The 22,531-nt window shown below is 21.5% G+C and overlaps 1 protein-coding gene across 3 annotated transcripts in view; it reads right to left on the minus strand.

Moving 5' to 3' along the window:
• Positions 1–22,531, minus strand: part of LOC122500363 — a 524,819-nt gene that overhangs the window by 65,662 nt on the left and 436,626 nt on the right. For all 3 annotated transcript variants that reach the window (XM_043609264.1, XM_043609265.1, XM_043609263.1), the window contains 3 exons: positions 18,576–19,536; positions 13,740–14,878; positions 9,043–9,315 (listed from right to left, as the gene is read on the minus strand). In XM_043609264.1, the coding sequence (XP_043465199.1) occupies positions 9,043–9,315; positions 13,740–14,878; positions 18,576–19,536 (2,373 nt within the window). The remainder of the gene's footprint in view (positions 1–9,042; positions 9,316–13,739; positions 14,879–18,575; positions 19,537–22,531) is intronic.

The following is a 22,531-nucleotide window of genomic DNA, read 5'->3' on the forward strand; positions in this document are numbered from 1 at the left end:
CCTTTACTTGGCATTCGACCTCTTTCTTTCTCCTTCCTTTTATTTTTTATCATGTTCGTCTGTCGTTCCAACTTTTTTATCCCCGGGGCCGGTTAAGTTCTTTTTTTTTTTTATTTTTTTTACTCCGCGCTTGGGAAAACTGTCTTAGAAAAAGTTCACGGGGAATGAACGAAATATTATGCGCCTCGACTGATAAATTGAACCGCGTCGCGACTTATTTTTCAATTTTTCGTTTTATCTCAAATTTTCATTACAGGAAAAAATAAAATTCTGTTTTTTAATTTAGAAAAGCCTGTCTGTTATTATCTTTTAAATTAAAAACAAAATTAAACTTTGTAAGTATTAAGATTTTGCAGAAAAGACTTTTTTTTGTACAATTTAATTAATTAATTAATGATTTTAATTATTTTTTAAATAAATTTATAATAATTATATTTAATAATTATTGTTGATATTATTCATTAAATATAACTTTATAAATTTATCCCTTGACACTATTTGAAAAAAATTATTATTATTACAATTACAATTATTTATTTGGATATTATTATTTATTCCAGCAAATTTTATTATGCAAATTAAAACAAATTTTTATTTCCAAATATTAATTTCAGTTTTTGAATAGTTTTAGATTCAAAATTGAAAAAAATTCAATTATTAACTAATTAATTATAATTATTTATTTTCAAAAATTTTAATAAAATTCTTCGCATAAATAATATTGTTCGCAAAAATTCAATTAATTTAAAAAATTGTATGATAGTTGAAATAAATTTTAATTAAAATTTTAATTAAATTCCTTTATAAAATTTAATTATTTTCGGAAATTTTTATTAAATTCTTATCAAGATTTCGATTATTTTCAAAATTAATAAAAATTTTCGCAAGGAATTTAATTATTTTAAAGCATTTTAATAAAATTCTTCTGAGAAATTCAATACTTTAAAAATTTTTGATAAACTTATGAGAATTGAATTATTTTCATAATTAATAAATTTCTTCTCAGCAATTCAATTACTTTTTGAAATTTAAATGAGAATTTATGAGAATTGAAATATTCTCAAGACAATTTTAATTAAATTCCTCTATGAAATTTAATTATTTTCGGAAATTTTTATCAAGATTTCAATTATTTTCGAAAGTAATAAAAATTTTCGCAAGGAAACTAATTATTTTAAAGCATTTTCATAAAATTCTTCTGAGAAATTCAATCACTTTGGAAAATTTTGTTCAATTTATAAAAATTCGATTATTTTCATAATTTATAAAATTTCCACAAGAATTAAATTATTTTAATGATTTTCAATCAAATTCTTCGTAAAAAATTTTATTATTTTGAAAAATTTCAATAAAATTCTTTATAAAAAAATGATTAATTATTAATTCTATAAAAAAAACTTTTGAAAAAATTTAATTCTAATCCTAAATAATAGAATTCTTTGGAGCAATTCAATTATTTTGAAAAATTTTTTGTAACATTTTTTATAAGAATAATTCACTTATTTTTAAAAGAATTTTAATAAAATTTCTACCAAAATTTAAATTATTTTCACAATTAATAACATTTCTCATTGTAATAAAATTTCTGGAAGAAATTCAATAATTTCAAAAAATATTTTGAAAAATTTTGATAAAATTGAATTGAATTATTTTCATACTTAATAAAATTCTTCGCTGAAATTAAATTATTTTAAAGAATTTTAATAAAATTCTTCGCATGAATTTAATTATTTTCAATGGCAATTTTTAGAAAATTTTCAAAAAAAATTAAATTATTTTTTTAAATTTGAACAAATTCTTCGTAAAAATTCAATTAATTGAAAAATTCTGCAGCAAATTCTTTATGAGAATTGAAATATTCTTAAGACAATTTTAATTAAATTCGATAAAAATCAATTATTTGAAAATTTTAATTAAATTCTTCTCAAGATTTCATTTATTTTCAATTACAAAATTTTTTGCAGGAATTTAATTATTATTTAAAAAATTTCAATAAAAATTCTGCCTAGAATTTTGATTACTTTGAAAAATTTTATTATTCAAAAGAAAATCTAATTAATATCCTAAATAATAAAATTCTTCGCAAAAATTCAATTATTTTGGTAAATTTTAAAAAATTCTTTATAGCAATAATTCACTTATTTTTTTTATGAAATTTTAATAAAATTTCTACCAAAATTTCAATTATTTTCATAATTAATAACATTTCTCGAAAGAAATCAATTATTTAAATAAATTGTAACAAAATTTCTCGAATGAATTCAATTATTTCAAAAAATATTTTGAAAAATTATTTATGAGAATTGAATTATTTTCATACTTAATAAAATTCTTCACAGGAATTTAATTATTTTAAAGAAATTTAATAAAATTCTTCGCAAAGATGTTATTATTTTAAAAAATTCCAATAAATGTATTGATAAAAAAAATTGAATTAAATAATTTGAAAAAATTTAATCCTTTTTCTCTAAATAATAGAATTCTTCGAAAAAATTCAATTATTTTTAAAAATTTTGGTAAAATTCTTTATAAGAAATAATTTATTTTTAAATTCTAATAAAATTCATACCAAGATTATTAACAATAAGTAATAATATTATTTTAATTAAATAATAATTATTAAATAATAATTTTCTTTTTATTAGTTAAAATAATTGTCCGAAAATGAATTTATATGAAAAACAATTCAATTTATTTAATAATAAAATTTTATCTATTACTATTAATTATTAAATATTATTGCTTTTATTTTTGTTCATTTACTATTTGAAAAATAAATAAAAACAAAAAAATAATAAAAACAATTTTTTGTATTTTTATTTATTTACTATTTGAACGAAAATAATATTTAATAAATATTTTAAATAATTATTATTACTATCGATAACTATTAATAATAGTATTAATTATTAGTATTATTAATACTATGATGAATAGTAATAATTTATTATTACAATAGTAATAATTTTTTATTACAATTCACTTATTAAATATTAATTTTGACATTATTTATTTTACTGTTTAAAATTATTTGAAGAAAAACTTTTTAGTTTAACAAATTCTCAAGTCTTCAGAAAACGAAAATTCGAATCTTGAAAAAAATTGCCTTAATTAGGAATGAGAAAAATATGGAAAAGAATTCTTGACTGCAATCATAAAATTTGAATGTAGATAACCAATGCGAATTTGAAAGCAGCTTTCACGAGAATAAGTTGGCTGTCTCTTCATCATTTACTGTCAGCCCCACATTTTCAGATAAAGAACGTACACACTGAATATCTTTCGGTCTTTTTTCGGTAGAATGGAAAGCTCTTCTCTTTTCTGTGTGTGTAGAGAGAGAGAGAGAGAGAGAGGAAGACAGAAAAAAATATAAAGTAATGCTAGATACTAAAAAGCGTCAGTTGTGAGGCAAACATCTATCCTTCGAAAACGAAAGAAAAGAGAAGGGAAAGTAAATACGTACGTCGCGTGTGTCTACGTATCTTCTTCTTCATCTCAAAAACTCTTTTGTCCTTTTTCTTTTTTTCTTTTTTTTTTTTTTGTAAGGCAAAAAGCTGTTGTATCATCTCGTACCTTGTTCGCAACATATTGTTTCAAAAGACAAGCCTCGCAAAAGGTTTGATAAAGGGCGCAAAGACAAAGGTCGAAAAGGACCTTCGAAAGATCCAATAAATAAAATATTACACACTCGGATGTGTGTAAAGTCCTTTTTCAAAGTGAGAAAACATTTTTTTTGTACTTATTTTTTCCTCTTGTTACAATTCTTCTTCTTCTTGTTTCTTTTCTTTTTGTCGAATGGTGAAAAAATTATTCTTTCGTAATTTCTTCTTTTTTCAGACAATTTCGAAACAAATTTCTTTTCTTTTTTTGTATTTAAACATGAAATATTTTTTTTTGAAAATTTTTCTTCTCATTCCAATAATTTCCTTTTTGATTTTGGGGAATTATTCTTCTACAAATTTCTTTTCTTCTTCTTTTTCAATTAAATACGAAATATTTTTGGAAAATTTTTCTTCTTTATTCCAATAATTTCCTTTTTGATTCTGTAGAATTATTCTTCTGCAAATTTCTTTTCTTCTTCTTTTGCATTCAAATACAAAATATTTTTGAACAATTTTTCTTCTTATTCCAATACTTTTCTTTTCGATTTTATAGAATACTTCAAATTTCTTTTCTTCTTCTTTTGTATTAAAATACGTTTCAATTAAAAAGTTGAATTTCATTTCGTAATTTAACAAATTTTCCTTTTATAGTTTAGAAAATTTTCTTAATTTTCTTCTTCATATTTCAATTTAAAAGAAAAATATTTTTGGAAACATCAGAAGATTTATCTTCATTTTTAAGTATTTTGCTTCTCCATTTTGGAAAATTATTTTTTTGCTTTTTCTTTTGTATTTAAAAATGTTACAATTTAAAAGAAAAATATTCTTGAAAACTTTAGAAGATTTTTCTTCTTATTCAAGTATTTTTCTTCTTGTTTCGAAAAGTCGAAAATCATTAAAGTAGAAAAATGAAGTATGTTTAAACTTGTGTTTTCTCGTCTCAACATTAACAGGCCTTGTACATAGGAGATGATTTCGAGTACGTTTTTCTTTCTTTTTTCACCTTCTTCTTTTTTTTTGCACTCATGATAAATCGTTTTATCTCGAAATCCAAATCTACTTGGTTCTTAGGGACTTCATTGGCTTTTCCCCGTGTCTGGAATTTCGTTCTTTTCTATTTGAAGTCTCATGACGTGGGTTTCGACGTTCGGAAGCAGCAATTGAGAAAGCTCTGACCTCTCAACAATTCTCTTCGCGATCTTCGGTGATTGATTTCCTCATTCTTCTTCCCATCGTTCAGTTCTGGAATTTCCCATGTCTATATCGATTACTTCTTAAAAAGAAAGAGAGAAAAAAAATCAAATTAAACTCAATATAAAACTTACGCTTTTGTTTTTCTATTTTCAAAACAAAAAGTTTTTATTTACTTTTCTTCTAATTTTTCGATTTAATTGCATTTTTCATTGTGGCTGATTTTTTTTCCCTTTCTGTTGAAATTTCCACTTGAATCAATTTTTTTTTCAAAACAAAAATTTTTATTTACTTTTCTTCTAATTTTTGGATTTTTAATTGCATTTTTCATTGTGATTGATTTTATCTTTTTTATTGAAATCGTTTTGATTCATTTTTTTTCAAAACAAAAATTTTTATTTACTTTTCTTCTAATTTTTGGATTTAATTGCATTTTTTATTGTGGCTGATTTTTTCTTTTTTGGCAAAATCGTTGAAATTTCTATTTGATTCAATTTTTCTTCAAAACAAAAATTTTTTATTTCCTTTTTTTTAATTTTTGCCTTTAATTGCATTTTTCATTGCGATTGATTTTTTCTTTTTTATTGAAATCGTTGAAATTTCCAATTGATTCAATTTTTCGTGAACTTCCAATCTTTATTAACTTTTTCTTCATTAATCTTCAATTTTCGTTAAGTTTAATTTTCCCTAAATTTTAATTTTTCTTCCGTTCAATTTTCCTCAATTTTAAATAGTCTTTCCTTTAATTATTTCTTCTGTAATTTCATTCATCTTCAATTTTTTCAGATTATAATTTTTAATCGCATTTATTACTTTCATTTTCGTTTATTTTCCTTTTCTCTTTTCTTTTTTGTTTTCTATGCCGAAAATTCGTAATTCGAAACCATTTTTTTTTCTTTTTCCTGTTTAACTTTTCTATTTTTTTTCTATTATGAAAAAAAATTTTTTATTACGAAAATTCTTTAAAAAGTACTTGAAAAAAAATAATGGTAACAATAACACCAAGTTATCGAAGAAAAACAAAAATTTTCTTAATTCTATCAATTTAAAATTTTTCTTCCTCGCCTTCAATTGTCTCCTTTTTAAATGAATCGTCGAAAAGTTTCGAACAATTTCTGAATGGATAGTTTATTCGAGAGTCTCGTGTAATTTTCGTTAATGCGCCGAGACTTCGCGAAGAGAGAAAGAGAAGAGTTTATTTATGATGAAGAAAACTTGAAAGGATAATACGATTCAAGAAGGAACTTACAATACGAAGAGTGTATCTACGTTATGTCAGTAACAACGACCTCGATAGTACAAGAGCGACTCGAAAACTCTCGTCTCTTTGCGACAGTAAAGTTCATGTGATATAAAAGCTTAGTTCTTTCATTCGCGAATAAAGTATAAGATTCGGCCATCAAAAAGAATCCGTTTCTCGGATGCCATATTGCTGGCTCTCTTCTTCTTCTTCTATTTCTTTTTTTTCATCTTCATGTTCTTGCCCCTCTCCCTGAAAAGTGAAGCGAGTTTCAGGCGTTACCACGAACCAACTTTTATAAGTGAAGGTGACTTTATGACCAACTCCAGTGGCTTTAACTTAGTCTCAAAAACTTCTAAGCTTAAAATACGCTTTAGAACGTCCATGTAACAAGATGCTTTTTACCACTACTTTTCCTCTTTTCATCGAACAATTATTGTTCGAAAATTGGACAGAAAGTTTTGTCGAATTTCGATAATCTCGTTTTTTTTATTGTCTTCGTTTTATCGTGAGCAGGTTCTGGGAAAATTATTTTTTTGATCCTTTTTCTCTTAAGGATGTCCAAATATGATTAGAATTGGCGAAAGGAGAAAGTAATTTTTAATTAGAAAAAATAATTCTTAAATAGGAAAATTAGAACATAATTTATCTAATTCTTAAATAGTAAAATTAGAACATAATTTATCTATATAATTTCTAATTAGAAAAATTAAAACAAAATTTCTAATTATTATTAGAAAAGTTAAAACAACTTTTCTAACTATTATTAAAAAAGTTGAAACAACTTTTCTAATTCCTAATTAGAAAAATTAAAACAATTTTTTTCAATTCATGATTAGAAACAATTTTTTCAAATCTTAACAAGAAAAATGGAAACAAATTTTTCTAATTATTATTAGAAAATTTTCTAATTATTAGGAAAATTGAAACAACTTTTCTAATTTCAAAATAAGAAAAATTAGAAAAATTAAAACAACTTTTTTAATTCCTAATTCGAAAAATGTAAACAATTTTTCAATTCAAGATTAGAAAAATGAAAACAATTTTTTTAAATCTTAACTAGAAAAATGAAAACAAATTTTTCTAATTATTATTCAGAAAAATTAAAACAACAATTTTACTTAATAATTCCAAATAAGAAAAAATACAAAAATAATTCACAATTAGAAAAATTGAAACGATTTTTTTCAATTTCTAATTAGAAAAAAATGGAAACAATTTTTTCAAATCTTAACATGAAAAATGGAACAAATTTTTCCAATTATTATTAGAAAATTTTCTAATTATCAGGAAAATCGAAACAACTTTTCTAATTATTATTAGAAAAATTGAAACAACTTTTCTAATTTCAAAAATTCGAAAAATTGTAAAAATAATTCATAATTAGAAATATTATTAGAAAAGTTGAAACAACTTTTCTTATTCCCAATTAGAAAAATGGAAAACAATTTTTTCGAATTTTAATTAGATAAATGAAAACAAATTTTTCTAATTATTATTATAAAATTCTAATTATTATTATTAGAAAAATTGAAACAACTTTTCTAATTCAAAATTAGAAAAATAAAAAAATAATTTACAATTAGAAAAATTAAAACGATTTTTTTCAATTCCTAATTAGAAACAGATGGAAAAAAGTTTTTCAAATCTTAACAAAAAAAAAAATGGAAACAAATTTTTCTAACTATTAGGAAAAATGAAACAACTTTTCTAATTTCAAATTAGGAAAATTGTAAAATTAATTCATAATTAGAAAAACTATTTGAAAAATTAAAACAACTTTTTTAATTCCTAATTCGAAAAATGAAAACAAATTTTCTAATTCTAAATTAGAAAAATTATTAGAAAAATTAAAATAACAGTTTTAATTTTTCTAATTATCAATTTACTGGAATAATTCTAATTTTAATTTTTCTAATTAAAAATTAAAAAATTGTTTACATTTTTCAAATTAGGAATAAAAAAATTGTTTCAATTTTTCTGATGATTTTTCTAATTATGAGTTATTTTTATAATTTTTCTAATTTCAAATTAGAAAAGTTGTTTTAATATTTCTAATACTAATTAGAAATGTTGTTGCTCTTTTTCTAATAATAATTGGAAAAGTTGTTTAAATTTTCCTAATAATTGGAAAATTTTATAATAATAAGTAGAAAAATTTGTTTACATTTTTCTTTTTAAGATTTGAAAAAATTGTTTCCTTTTTCTTCTAATTAGGAATTGAAAAAAATCGTTTGAATTTTTCTAATTGTGAATTATTTTTTTAATTTTTCTAATTTGGATTTTTCTAATTTTTTTCTAATTTAAAATTTGGAAAAATTGTTTGCATTTTTCAAATTAGAAATTAGAAAAGTTACTTATCTAATTTCTAATTTGAATAATGTAATCAATCTTTCCAATTTTAAATTAGAAAAATGGAAACATTTTTTCTAATTTCTAATGAAAAGAATTAAACAGTTTTTCGAATTCCTAATTAGAAAAATTTAAAAGAATTTTGTTAACTTTCGAAAATAATTATTTCTTTGATAACTTGTCACATTTGTCATTAATTTCCCAATTATTCTTTTCAAGTAATTTTCTGTTTCTAAAAACTCGAGAATTTGTCAAATGATGCTTTTTCTTCAAATAAAAAAGTTTATTTTGTTTCGAAAATCTTTTCAAAAGAAAGCAAATAAATTGGAAATTTTGTAATTTCAAAGTAAATAAATTTGAAATTAGAAGATTTCAATTTTAAATCAATTAAATTTGAAATTAGAAAATTTGAAATTTTCAATTTTCTAATTTAAAAAAATTTTCAAATTCCAATTTTTTTAAGGACAATTTTCTTGCTTTTTGATATCAAATAAATTCACAATAACAAAGTTTCAAATTTACTTGATTTGAAAAAGCGGGAAAATTTACAAAAAAAATTATTGGAATTAAAAAATAAAAAAGGAAAATTCTACCAAAGAAGGTAGAATTTTTAAGAAAAAAAAGCATTGAGTAGAGAGGAAACAGTGGATAATTCACCTCGCGTCTAGAATTGCTGGCAGTTGGCGTTCGTCGACTTCTTGAATAACCTGCGTCCATGGACCTAGTGTTGAGGGAATTTTGATGCTCCTTTGAATCGGTGCTAAGGCCACGATGAGGAGGTACTCGCGGTCTGTATTCAACAGTTCGATTATTGTGGACTTTCGATTTCGTTAAAATTACAGCATTATTTCCAACGTCGGAACTTTCCTCGTCGGCTTCCTCCACTGGCGACGGTGGCAGAGGCGGGAATTCAAGAACTTCAACGCTCACCTGACAAATAATAAAATCGAATTAATATCACGATTCTACTTCATTTATTCAAACAATTAAAAATATTAAATTTAAATTTACCCAAAAATTAAAAAATTAGAAAATTTAAAAAATCAAAAAACTGAAAAGTTTATTTAATTTATACCCTAATTTACGAAAATATAAAAAATTATATTAAGATTTATTATTTTCATTTGTCACCATTTTTGTTAACAATTAACTAAAAATGTATATTTCTAAATTCTTCCGTTCAAATTATTTACTGGATTAAAATTTGAAAATAAAAAATGAAAAATTAATATTTATTTTTTATTTAAAATCTTTCGTTCTAATAATTTACTATATTGAAATTTGATACGATGATAAAATGTTATGAAACATTAAATATTTTATACAAGAAAAACTAATTCACATTTGTAATTAATTTCAATAATAAAATTGTTATACGTTCAAAATCGAACGATAAACGATACATATTTAAAAAAATTTTATTGTGTAAATAGAAACAAATATGAATTCTAAAATGAAATATATGAAAAAATGGAAATTGATAAATAGGAAAAAAACAAACATTCAAAATAATATTGCTATAAAAATATATGAATATAAACAAATAAAGAATCTGAATAAATGTGAAGATGAAAATATATAATTATGAAAAAACATAAATTTAATAAAAATACAAAAGTAAATAAGTATACGAAAAAATATTAATTCTAAAATGCGAATAAAAATATGAAAATATATATAGAAATATTTCATTAATATATAGTTATAATTACAATTATTAAAAATATGAAAATTAATTTTTCATATTTTCTTTTTTTTTGTCATATTTATTTATTTTCATATTCATATTAACGTTTCTAAAACGGCCAGTTGAATTTAATATCAAATGCAATATTCTTCTAAATGCATTCAATTTGTTTTTTTTATGTCGGTTGACGTAAATATTGTTCAAAGTTTTGAAATATATATATCCTTTTGTTAGTGTTTGTTAATATAAATTTCTAACGAGCTGACAAAGAAAGTCTAATAATGGAATAATCCCTCTATATTGTGTATAAATATCAAATGAGAATAGCCATCAATATCAGCAGGTATTTTCAGGGACAATATCGATTACGAGAAAGCAATTATTAGCGGAACATTATATAGCCCCCAAGTACTTACGTAACGCAATAATAAAAAATAAATAGAAATATTAATAGTGATTTTATTTCTAATAATAAGAATAATAAATAAAAGTAATACTAAACATTAAAAAAACTTATGTGAAATTTAGTACAATTATATGAAATATCAAGAATCAAGAATTTTTTATTTCAAAATTTTTGCTTTGTTGCACTTTTTCCCCAAATTGTAAAAAACTTTTAGAAAATTTAAAATATATTCTTTCTCCGTGTTCTAATAAAAAACAGAATTGTAATAATATTGGTAATAAAAATAAATAAGAATAAAAAAATAAAAAAAAACCTCATAGACATATATAATAGTATAATCATTATCTTCAATGAAATTCAATTTCTAAAATGAAGTGACAGAAAAGAAAGGGAGAAAAAAAGCGAGTGAATATTTAATCCAATTTTTGAATTCACTGTTTGAAATAAATAAAATATGTGACAATTTATCAATGTCGAGTGTGAATTATTTTATTTTACCTATTAATCAATTTACTAGAATTTAAAAGACAGAATATTATATTTTTCCGCATTTTCAATTTCAGATACTTTTTATTATTTCAATGTTTCATCAATAAAAAATTACTTCATTAGAAGATTTTTAAAAATCATTTAATTCTTTATTGTGTATTTACAATTCTATAGTTTCTATATGTTCTATTCGTATTTATTAATTAATAAGAGAAAACGAAAACTAGTGAATTTTTTAAAACCGAGAATTTTATAAAATAGAAATATTATAAATTCATTTCATTAGGTTCATGAAATTGAATATTATTAAATGATACATAACATTAATTCATTTAATTTTTGTAAGATAATTAATGTTTTTTTTGTTTTTTATATTTCATTAGTTTTTCATATTAAACAATTAATTAAAGTAATATTTTATTATATTTATTATTACATTTAAAATAATACCACTAATCAAATATCTCTTTTAATCTTTTTTAAATTAAATTTCTATTATCTTCTTCTATATTTTCATTGTTATTATTCTTATTCTTTTCTTATAAGTTTTCTGTCTTAAATTAAAAAACAAAAATTGCAAGTTTTACAAAAAAAAACCTTCAAATAAAAACATTATTATTACTATTATTATTATTACTATTGTATTAAACTTTATCAGTTTTTTTTTAAATTGAAAACTAGAAAATTCTGTTAAATTTTTCCGATCGAACAAAATAAGCAAAAAGTTTTATTTAGTTTGAAAAATTTCTCGAAAGAATTCAATAATAAAATTCTGCGCAAGAATTCAATTAATTTCAAAAATTTTAATAAAACTCTTCGTAAGAATTCAATTATTTACAATTAAATTTCTCGAAACAATTCAAATATTTAAAAAAAATTTTATAAAATTCTTTGAAACAATTCGATTGTTGGCAAATATTTTCAAAAAAATTTTTATGAGAATTGAATTATTTTCAAAAATACAATTTTAATTGAATTCCACGACAAATTAAAATATATTCAAAAATTTTAATAAAATTTGTCCAAACAATTTAATTATTTTTAAAATTTATAAAATTCTTCGCAGGTATTCAATTCCTAAAATAAAAATTTGCATTATTTAAATTATTTTTTTTATAGTAAAACCATTTTTCATAGAAATTTAACTTTTTTCAATACAATTTCAATGAAATTTTTCGAAAGAATTTAATTATTCTTAAAAATTTTAATCAAATTTTTGAAAGAATTCAATTATTTTAAACTCTTGATATGAATTACATTATTTTCAATAAAAATTCGATTAAATTTCTTAAAAGTATTTAATTAAATTTACAAAAATTTTAATTAAATTCTTTATAAGAAATTAATTATTTTAATTAAAAATAACTTTTTTATAGAAATTTAATTTTTTTCGATACAATTTTAATACTATTTCTCAAAAGAATTCAATTATTTTGATAAATTTCAATAAAATTCTCCGAATAAATTCAATTTTTTTTTTAAATTTTAATAAAATTCTTTATAAAAATTCTATTGCTTTTAATACTATTTTCATAAAATTAATCCAATTAATTTTATTATTGTCAAAGTTTAATAAAAAATTTAACAAAACAATTTAATTATTTTCAAAAATTTCAATACTTTGAAAGAATTTTGCTAAAATTTTCAAAATTATTTTGAATTCTTTTGAGAAATGTTATTAAAATTGTATCGAAAAAAATTGATACTTTTTTGGAAAAATGTTTTTTTTTAATTAATAGAAATAAACTAAGATTGTAAGTTTTGGAAAAAAAAACTGCAGAGAAACATTATTATTATTACTATTATTGTATTTAACTTTATCAGTATTTTTAAATTGAAAACTAGAAAATCCTGTTAAATTTTTCCGATCGAACGAAATAAGCAAACAGTTTTGTTTAGATAGAAAAATTTTTAGAAATAATTCAATTATTTTCAAAAAAAAAATTCTATATAGGGATGCAATTACATTTAATACAATTTTATTATTAGAAAAGAATTCAATTATTTTAATAAATTTCAATAAAATTCTCCAAATAAATTCAATTATTTTCAAAAATTATGATGAAATTCTGTAATAAAAATTCAATTATTTTTAAAAATTTTAATAATATTTTTGATGATATTTATTTTAGATTATTATAGATATATTACTATTTTAGATTATTTTTTATTATAATAATTGAATTAAATTATTTTAAATATAAATTTAATTAAATTTCTCAAATTTAACGAAACAATTTAATTATTTTCAAAAATTTTAATATTTTAAAAGAATTTTACTAAAATTTTCAAAAATAATAGAATTCTTTTGAGAAATTTTATTAAAATTGAATTTTTGCAAAAAATTTAAATTTTATGAAAATTTTTCGAAACAATTAAATTATTTTCATAAATAATAATTCACAAGAAATTAATTATTTTTAATAGAATTTTAATCATATTCTTCGAGAAAATTTAATTATTTTTATAAACTTTAATAAAAACCCTTCAAATTATTATTACATATTATTAATTATTATTTTTGATTATCTTTTTACTGATACTTTTTTGGAAAATTGTTTTTTTTTTAATTAAAAGAAATAAACTAAGATTGTAAGTTTCTCAAAAAAAACTTCAGAGAAATATTATTATTATTGTATTAAAGTTTATCAGTTCTTTTCTAAATTGAAAACCAGAAAATCCAGTTAAATTTTCTCCGATCAAAGGAAATAAGCAAAAGAAAAAGTAAAAAGAAAAAGTTTTGTTTAGTTTGAAAAATAGATTTTCTCTCACCTGAAAATCAGGATTCTTCGAATCCTCAAGAATGGCATCGATAACATTCTCAATCTGTTTCTGATCATTTTTATGATTTTCGATTCCATTCTGTCGGATACGCCTGCCCGATGAATAAACCTCATTCCCATTGAGTTTTCTCCTATCGAAATCGATTTCCGAGCTCGATGTCTTGGATGTTTCCGAATCTGAGCTTTGCTGTCTCTTTGGACGATTATCAAAGGGATTATCCGCAATTCTTTTCTCTTGATCATTCTCGTAACTATTTCTCTTCGAATTAGATCTCACGTCACCGTTCCGCCATCGTTTACTATCAATGTAAGACTCACTATTTTTTACACTCTCAATTTCCTTAATTGCATCGCTGACCTTCTCCAATTGTCGTCGATTTTCATTTAATGCCTTCTTCACAATTTGATCCTCAATTAATAGGCTGACTGGTATTTTTGAATCGAGACGATGTTCACTGGATAATTTTCTCGACGCTGGTATATTCTCAAGAAAATGATTGACGGCAATTTTTGCGTCCAAACTTTTCGAATTGGACATTGAGGTAGAATTGAATTTTCCCGAGAAACCGCCGCCAGTGTCAACGACATCGTCATCATCATCATCGTCGTCGTCATCGTCCTCATCGTCCTGATAATTGTTGACTTTAATGTATGAACGATTTTTTCTTTCCTTCTCAACAATATCGGATGATTCCTCTTCCTCGACGGTGATTTCGAGTTGTGTACGACTTCCGGCCTCGTTGTTTATCGCCGGAAGGGAAACAACGCGAATCAAATCGTTTGGAATTGCAGGCGATGAATCGTTCTCGTGTTCGCCATCCTTCAGTAGACTCTTGATATTGTCAAAGGTACTCGAATATCGCTTCACCTCTGATAAACGATTATCATCTTGATCATCGAATTCAATTGTTTTTATTCGTGTTGGTGAATTTGGTAAAATTTTCCTCTCCTTTTTCCTGCCTTTACGTATCACGTACGTTCCACTCTTTGACATGTCCTGCGGTTGTATTTGATCGAGATCATTTGTCGATGAATCGGAATATGGCGATATTAAATCGTCGTCTGTTGTTGAAACTCGCGGATCTTGCCAGTCGTCAAAGTCACGAAGTTTCGACGCTGAGCCAACGCCTGAAAATAAAGAAATTTATCAATATTTGTAAATGAGGAAAATTAAACAAATAATATTATTATTAATCAGACTTTTGTTTCAACACTTTGAACAGAATTAAAGAATTTTTTTCTTTTACTTCTTTTTACATTTTAATCAATAATTATCGATTCTAGAAAAATTTGAAAGTTTAACTTAAAATCATTAATTTTAGGCTCAAAAATATTCACTCGACCTTGATATGTCCAATTTTTTAGAAAAATAACATATTCATTTTTTTACACATAAGAAATGTTTTATTTCTAAATATCAATTTCAATTTCTACATAATTTCAGATTCAAAATTATCAAATGTAAAAAAAATAATTTTATACATTTTTTTAAAAATAATTGAATTCTTTCGATAAATTTTATTCGAAATAATTGAATTAACTTTTTAAAAGTTAAAATTAAATAAATGTACCTACTCTATTCTTAAAATTATAAAAGCTATAAAAATTAGGCCAATTTTTTAATAAAAAGGTTATTTATCAAAATTAAAAAATTAATTATTAACAAAAAATCCTGGAAAATAAGGTAATTTTTATAAATTTTTCTTTTAAAAATCATAACAAAAAACTCATTTCTTAAATTTGATTTTATGGAATTTTACATAAAATTTTTATTTTTTGGAATTAATGATTAATTTTTTTATTTTTTAAATAACTATAAAATTTACTAATGAATTAATAGATTTTCAAAATATTTATAGGTAATAAAATTTAATTAATTCGAAAGCAAAAATCTAGTAAAACTAATTGTAAGTAATGATTTTGATTATAATTGAAATTTAGAGAGTGAATTAACAAATAAAATTGCAGACCAAATTTTCAGAAATTAAATTATACAGTACTGCCAACAAATATTGTTTCTTCTTAAACAAAATAAACCTAAATAATGTTTTTTATAATTTAAAAACATCCACATTATTAAGTAATTAATTATTATTATGATTTAGTATTTTACAAAATTTTAATAAAATTCTATGTAAGAATTCAGTTAATTTCAAAAATTTTAATAAAACTCTTCGGAAGAATTCAATTATTTCGAATAAAATTTATCGAATGAATTCAATTATTTTTAAAAAAAAATGTATAAAATTAATTGTAATATTTCGATTGTTTTCAATTCTTAAAAAATTTTAATACAATTTTTCCTGAAAATTGAATTATTTTCAATACAATTTTAATCAAATTCCTCTCGACAAATTAAAATAAATTCAAGAATTTTAATAAAATTTGTCGAAACAATTCAATTATTTTCATAAAAAATAAAATTATTGGCGGGAAATAAATTATTTTAATTAAAAATAAAAATCTTCGCAATTTTTAAATTATTTTTTATAGTAAAAAAAAAATCTTCATAGGAATTTAACTTTCTTCAATACAATTTAAATAAAATTTCTCGAAAGAATTCAATTATTTTCAAAAATAATAAAATTTTCTCAGAAATTTAATTATTTACAAAGATTTTGATAAAAGACTTTATAAGAATTTAATTATTTTCAATAGAATTTAAAAACTTCCAACCCAAGAATTCAATTATTTTAATACAATTTCAGTAAAATTTCTCGAAAAAATTCAAATATTTTAAGTACAATTTTTATTAAATTCCTCTATAGAATTCAATTATTTTTAAAAATTTTTATAAAATTCTTCTTAAGATTTCAATTATTTTCGTAAATTATAAAAAGCTTCGCAAGAATTCAATTATTTTCCCAACTAACATTTTTGCAAGATTTTAATTACTTAAAAAAATTTTAATAAAATTCTTCATAATAATTCAATTATTTTCATAAATAATAAAATTCTTTGCACAAATTCCATTATGTTTAATACAATTTTAAAGAAATTTAATATTATTCTTTTCAACTATGCAATTATTTACAAAAACTTTAATAAAAATCTTTGCAAGAATTCAATTATTTTAAAAAAATTAAATAAAATTCTGGACATGATTTCAATTATTTTCAAAAATTTTTATAAAAGTCTTGATAAGAATTTGGTAATTTTCAATAGGATTTTAATAAAATACCTTCAAGACATCATTATTTTTATAAATTTCAATAAAATTTTTACAAAAGAATTCAATTAATTTCAATAACTTTTATAAATTTGTTAACAAAAGCTCAATTGTTTTCAAATATTTTGATGAACTTTTACGCAAGAATTAAATTATTTCATTTCCAAAATATTAAAATTTTCAAATTTATATTTTTTTAAACAAAAATTCCAAAAATACATTAAAATGTTTATAATAAATTTATTTCTGAATATCATTAATTGTAAAATTATTCAAAAATACACAAAAAACAGAATTTTAGAAATTTAACATTTTTCTGGTAGTTTTTAAAAAATTCTCTGATTTTTCCCTCATAATTCTGCCCGATTTCTCTTTCGCTGAATTCTCCTACTTCAGACATAATTGAATTCTTTCCAAGAATTATTTATGAAAATAATTGAATTTTAGGGAAGAATTTAAATAAAATCTAAAAGAACAATTGAATTATTTCAAAAAAAAATTTAATTCAAATTGTATTTGAAAATAATTGATTTCTTTTGAACAATTTTATTAAAATATTTGAAAATAATTGAATTCCTATAAAAAATTCTAATACTTTTGTAAATAATTGAATTCTTCCAAAGAATTTAAAAAATAACATTTTTCTTAAATAATTCATTTTTTCCAGGAATTGAACTTAAATTTTTAAAAATTATTACATTTTTTTAAACAATTCCTGTAAAATTGCATTAAAAATGTTTGAAATCCTACGATAAATTTTATTATTTATGAAAATAATTGAATAGTTGCAAAAGAATTTTATTAAAATTTTTAAAAATAATTGAATACCTGAGAAAAATGTTATTATTCACGAAAATAATTGAATTATTGCGGAAAATTTTATTAAAATGTATAAAAAGAATTGAATTTCTCTAAAAAATTGTGTTATTTTTGAAAATAATTGAATTATTGGAAAAAATTTTATTAAAATGTTTGAAAAGAATTGAATTTCTGTAAATAAATTTTGTTTTTAAAAGTAATTGAATTTTTCAATTAATTAATTTAAAATAGTTTTAAAAATAATTGAAATTTTTAGATGAGTTTTATTATTTATGAAAATAATTAAATTTTGGATGAGTTTTATTAATTTTTTGTTTAAATTGAAGTCTTTTGCGAAATTTTATGAAAATACTAGATATTGAAAATAATGGAATTTAATAAGTAATATTTGAATATTTAAATAATGGAATTTGGAATATTTTTTGAAAATAATTAAAATTAATTTAATTTAATTTTTATTTTTTTCCGTTTTAAAGAATTTGATTATAATTTTTGAGAATAGTTTTTTGATTTCTAGTATTAGCAAATTTTTTAAAGTAGTGGAAATTAAAAAAAAAAAAACAGAAATAGTAGCTTTTTGTGGATGAAATCTGAAAAAGTATCCAAATAGTAGCATAAGTAGCATTCCTTGACCTGCGAAAATCCTGGATTTCAAATATTCTGATTTTATTTTACCAATTTTTCTTCTTCTTTTTTTATTTTCTTATTTTATAGTTTCCAATTTTGCAGTTTCTGCTTTTACACAGTTTCTTATAGTCTCAAGAAAATACTGTCGAGCAGACTAGAGGGGTAGTAAAAAGTTAGTAAAAAAGTGAAATAGAATAAAAATTCACTCACTGGACATGTCACTGCTTTTTCGTCGTCTCCTACCAACGACTTTCGTACTGCCAGGCGCGTAAAGTGGATCGTCCTCAAGTGACACTTCCCAAGCGATTGAGTGTCGTTTGCTAATTGGAGGCGGCGGTGGAAGCATCTCCTCAAGTGAATCGTCCGAGAAATGTTCCTCCTCCGATTGTGTTCTAAAGTCCGTTGAGTTTCTCGTTGAGAAATCGGAATTTCTCGTTGAAAATCTATCCGAATAACGTTCCTCCGAGCACCTATCAGAAGTTTGCGCCGAGAATCTCTCACTCGACTCCGCCCGTGGCAATGAAAATGAAACAAAATCCAAATTTCTTATATTAAATGGATTCGACGATGGAATATCAACATCGTCAATATCATGATCATTTGAACTTGCACTTGCAACGGCTATCGAGAAATCCGAATGAAATCTCTCATTGGACGTGGAATTGGCTCGTGAAAAATCAGATGAATCACAATTTGCCCTCATTGAGAAACGTTCAACGCTCACTGAACTCGAACGTGGAATTGACGAGCGTTCGGATTCTGAATTTCTTGAGAAACGTCCTTCACTTGAATCGGAATTGTTTCGACGACGTGACGACGATTCAATATCGGAACCACCGCCATTGTGATGATGATTCATTAGAAGACGATCCTCAACGCTATTCGATTTGGTAATTTCATTGCTTTGTCTTTGCTTTCGATTGTGGGACGGTCGCTCTTTTTCTGGACTTGGATTTTTACTGTCGAGACCCTCCTCAGATGATCGACGTCTTACTTCACGATGCTTTTCCATTGCCTTTGGACACGTTCTCGGTGGAATCCAATTGAACGATACTTTACCATCGTATGGGAGACTAGCAAATTTACTCGGTGGACTCGGCGGTTTCGACAATCGGAACGGCTCGCCTTTTCCATTCTCCCAACCGTATGGACGTTGGTGTCTTGTTTTTGGCTGAGGACAAATATTTTTTTTTACATTTCAATTGTTTTCATTTTCAGAAATAGAAAATATAAATAATGCAAATAAAAAAAAATGTAACAAATATAATAAATAATGTAACCAATATAAATCAAATAAATTTATAAATAAAGCGAATAAAATAAAAAAGCAAATAAAATAAATAAAGAATAACTCTGAAAATAAATTATTCAGCGTTGTCACAAAAATTGAATTTTATTTTTTCCTGATTTCCAGACAAAATTTTGACTTTTTCCCTGACTCTAAAGAATATTCTGATTCACTCAAAAATGATTAAATACTCAAAAAAAATGTTCTATCTCATTTAAGAATTTCTTTAATTGTAAAATTAGTCGAAAACTTCTTTTTGAATCATTATTATTTTTTCATAAGAAAAAAGATTTCAAAAATTCCAAATTCAATACCTTATAATAATATTCTTTCAAATAAAATTCAATTATTTTAATAAATAACAATATTCATCACAAGAATTCAATTATTTTCAAAATAAATAAAATTCTTCGCAGAAATACAATTATTTTCAAAGAATAAAAAAAATTATCGTCAACATTTCAAATATCTTTATAAATTAATTGCAAAGTTCTTCGACAAAATTCAATTTTTTTTCAGAAATTCGTCACAAGAATTATTTTCAAATTCGTCACAAAAATTATTTTCAAATAATTTAATAAAATTTCCCCAAAAAATTCAATTATTATTAAATAAAGATTTTGACAATATTTTACACGAACATTCAATTATTTTCCAAATTAAAATAATTATTGATGATAAAATTTTTCACATGGATTCAATTAATTAAAAAAATATAATAAAATTTGTTATAAGAATTAAATTATTTTCATAAATAATAAAATTCTTCAAAGGAATTAATTTATTTTTAAAACAATTTTAAATAAATTCATCGAAAAATGTAATTATTTTTTGCAAGAATTCAATTAAATTTCACAAATAACGAAATTCTTCGCTGAAATTAAAATCTTTTCACAATTTAGGCTATTTTTTAAAAATTTCTCAAAAGAATTCAATTATTTTCATAAATAATAAAATTTTTCACATGAATTCAATTATTTAAAAAAAAAAATTTAATAAAAACTTGTTGCAAGAATTCAATTATTCTCCTAAATAATAAAATTATTCACAGAATTTGAATTATTTTCAATACAGTAAATTTAAGTAAATTCTTTGAAAAATGTAATTATTTTAAAAAATTTGAGACTTTTCAAATTCATTTGTTTGCAATTCAATTTTACAGGAAATTTTGATTATTCGGAAATTCTTCAATTAAATATATATATATATATTGAAAATACTTGAAATAATTTTTTTAAAAAATTCAATTAAACTTTTTCAAAAAAATTAATTCTACAAATTTGTTAGTTAAAAGTGGAAAAAATTCAAATTACCAATTATTTTAATTTGAAATCTCTTTAAAAAGGCAATTATTTCTAAAAATTGCATGTTCGTGTAAAATATAATCAAAATTTCAGTTTAATAATTAAATTCTTTTGGGAAATTTTATTAAAATTTTTGAAAATAATTGGATTTTATTACTCTTAAAAATAAGTGAATTCTTGTGACGAATTTATGGAAATAATTGAATTTTGCAATGAATTTTGTTAAAATTTATGAAAATAATTGAATTTTGCATTTTTTTTTTTTTTTTTTTCTTTTTTTTTGTTAAAATTTCTGAAAATAATTGAACTTTGCAATTAATTTATAAAGATAATTGAAATGTTGACGACAATTTTCTTTTTATTCTTCGAAAATAATTAAATTTCTACGAAGAATTTTATTAATTTTGAAAATAATTAAATTATTGTGAGAATGTTGTAGAAATTATATTTTTTATTTACTTTACTTATTATTCACCTGATAAAGCAAATAATATAAAATATAAATTAAATAAACCAAGCAAATAAATGCAAATTCTATGAAATGGAAATTTTTTTCAACAAACAAATTCGTTCGAATAGAAATTCCAAAAATATTTACAGGCTTCGGATCAACTTTGGAAAGTAAAAATTCGCTTTAGTCGATTAAAGATACACAAAAAAAATGAAAAAAGTCGTTTATTTTATTTGTTATTACAACAAAAAATTCATTTTATATTTCTCTGTCATTTTAAGGAAAAAAATTTCATTATTAAACAGAATTATTGAAAAATTTAATAATTTTCTTATATAAATGTTGAAATCCTTGTTATTTATTTTTTCACAAGAATTAAAAAATTAAAAAATTTCAATTTTAAATTTTCTGATATTTAATTATTTATAAAAATTTCAACTGTTACCCTTCAATAATTTAATAGAATTTTTTACTATACTTCTTCTTTGAATCAATTATTTTGAATAATATTTACCAAAAAATTTTTTTAAAAACCTAATTATTTTAATATGAAAATTAAATTTGTTATAATAATTAAACTGTAACTCTTGATTTTTCTTGAAAATTATTGAATTTCTTATTTGATTTTTTGTATAATTTAAAAAAACTAATTAATTTTTTGATGAATTCCAATTAAAAATCTTTAATATAAATATTTTTTTCAAAATGTTAAAAATAATTCTGAAATATTATTTTTGTATTGTTTAGATTTTAGGAAATATATGTAATTAAAAACACTAAAAATATTGAATATAAAAAAATTAGAAGCTAATTTTCATTAATTTTTTTTTAAATTTAATTTAAGGGCATGTCCAAGTTGTAAAATGTAAACAAACCAAAAGGTAAACAAACCAAACACAAAAATTTCACTTTTGTAACAGCCATTTCTCCCACAAAAATTAACATTTTTTCACATTCTTTACAAAAATAGAAAATTAGAGTGTTAAAGTGTCCAATAAAAATTGAAAAATTACCAAATAATTGAAATTTTGTACATTTTTTTGAAAATTGATTTTTAAAGAAAATTTTTGGAAAATATGAAAAACTAATAAAGTTTTTGAAGAATTATCTTTTAAAGAAATTA

This window comes from Leptopilina heterotoma, unplaced genomic scaffold, assembly GCF_015476425.1.
Source record: "Leptopilina heterotoma isolate Lh14 unplaced genomic scaffold, ASM1547642v1 Lhet_183, whole genome shotgun sequence".
In the NCBI taxonomy this organism is placed as follows: Eukaryota; Metazoa; Arthropoda; class Insecta; order Hymenoptera; family Figitidae; genus Leptopilina; species Leptopilina heterotoma.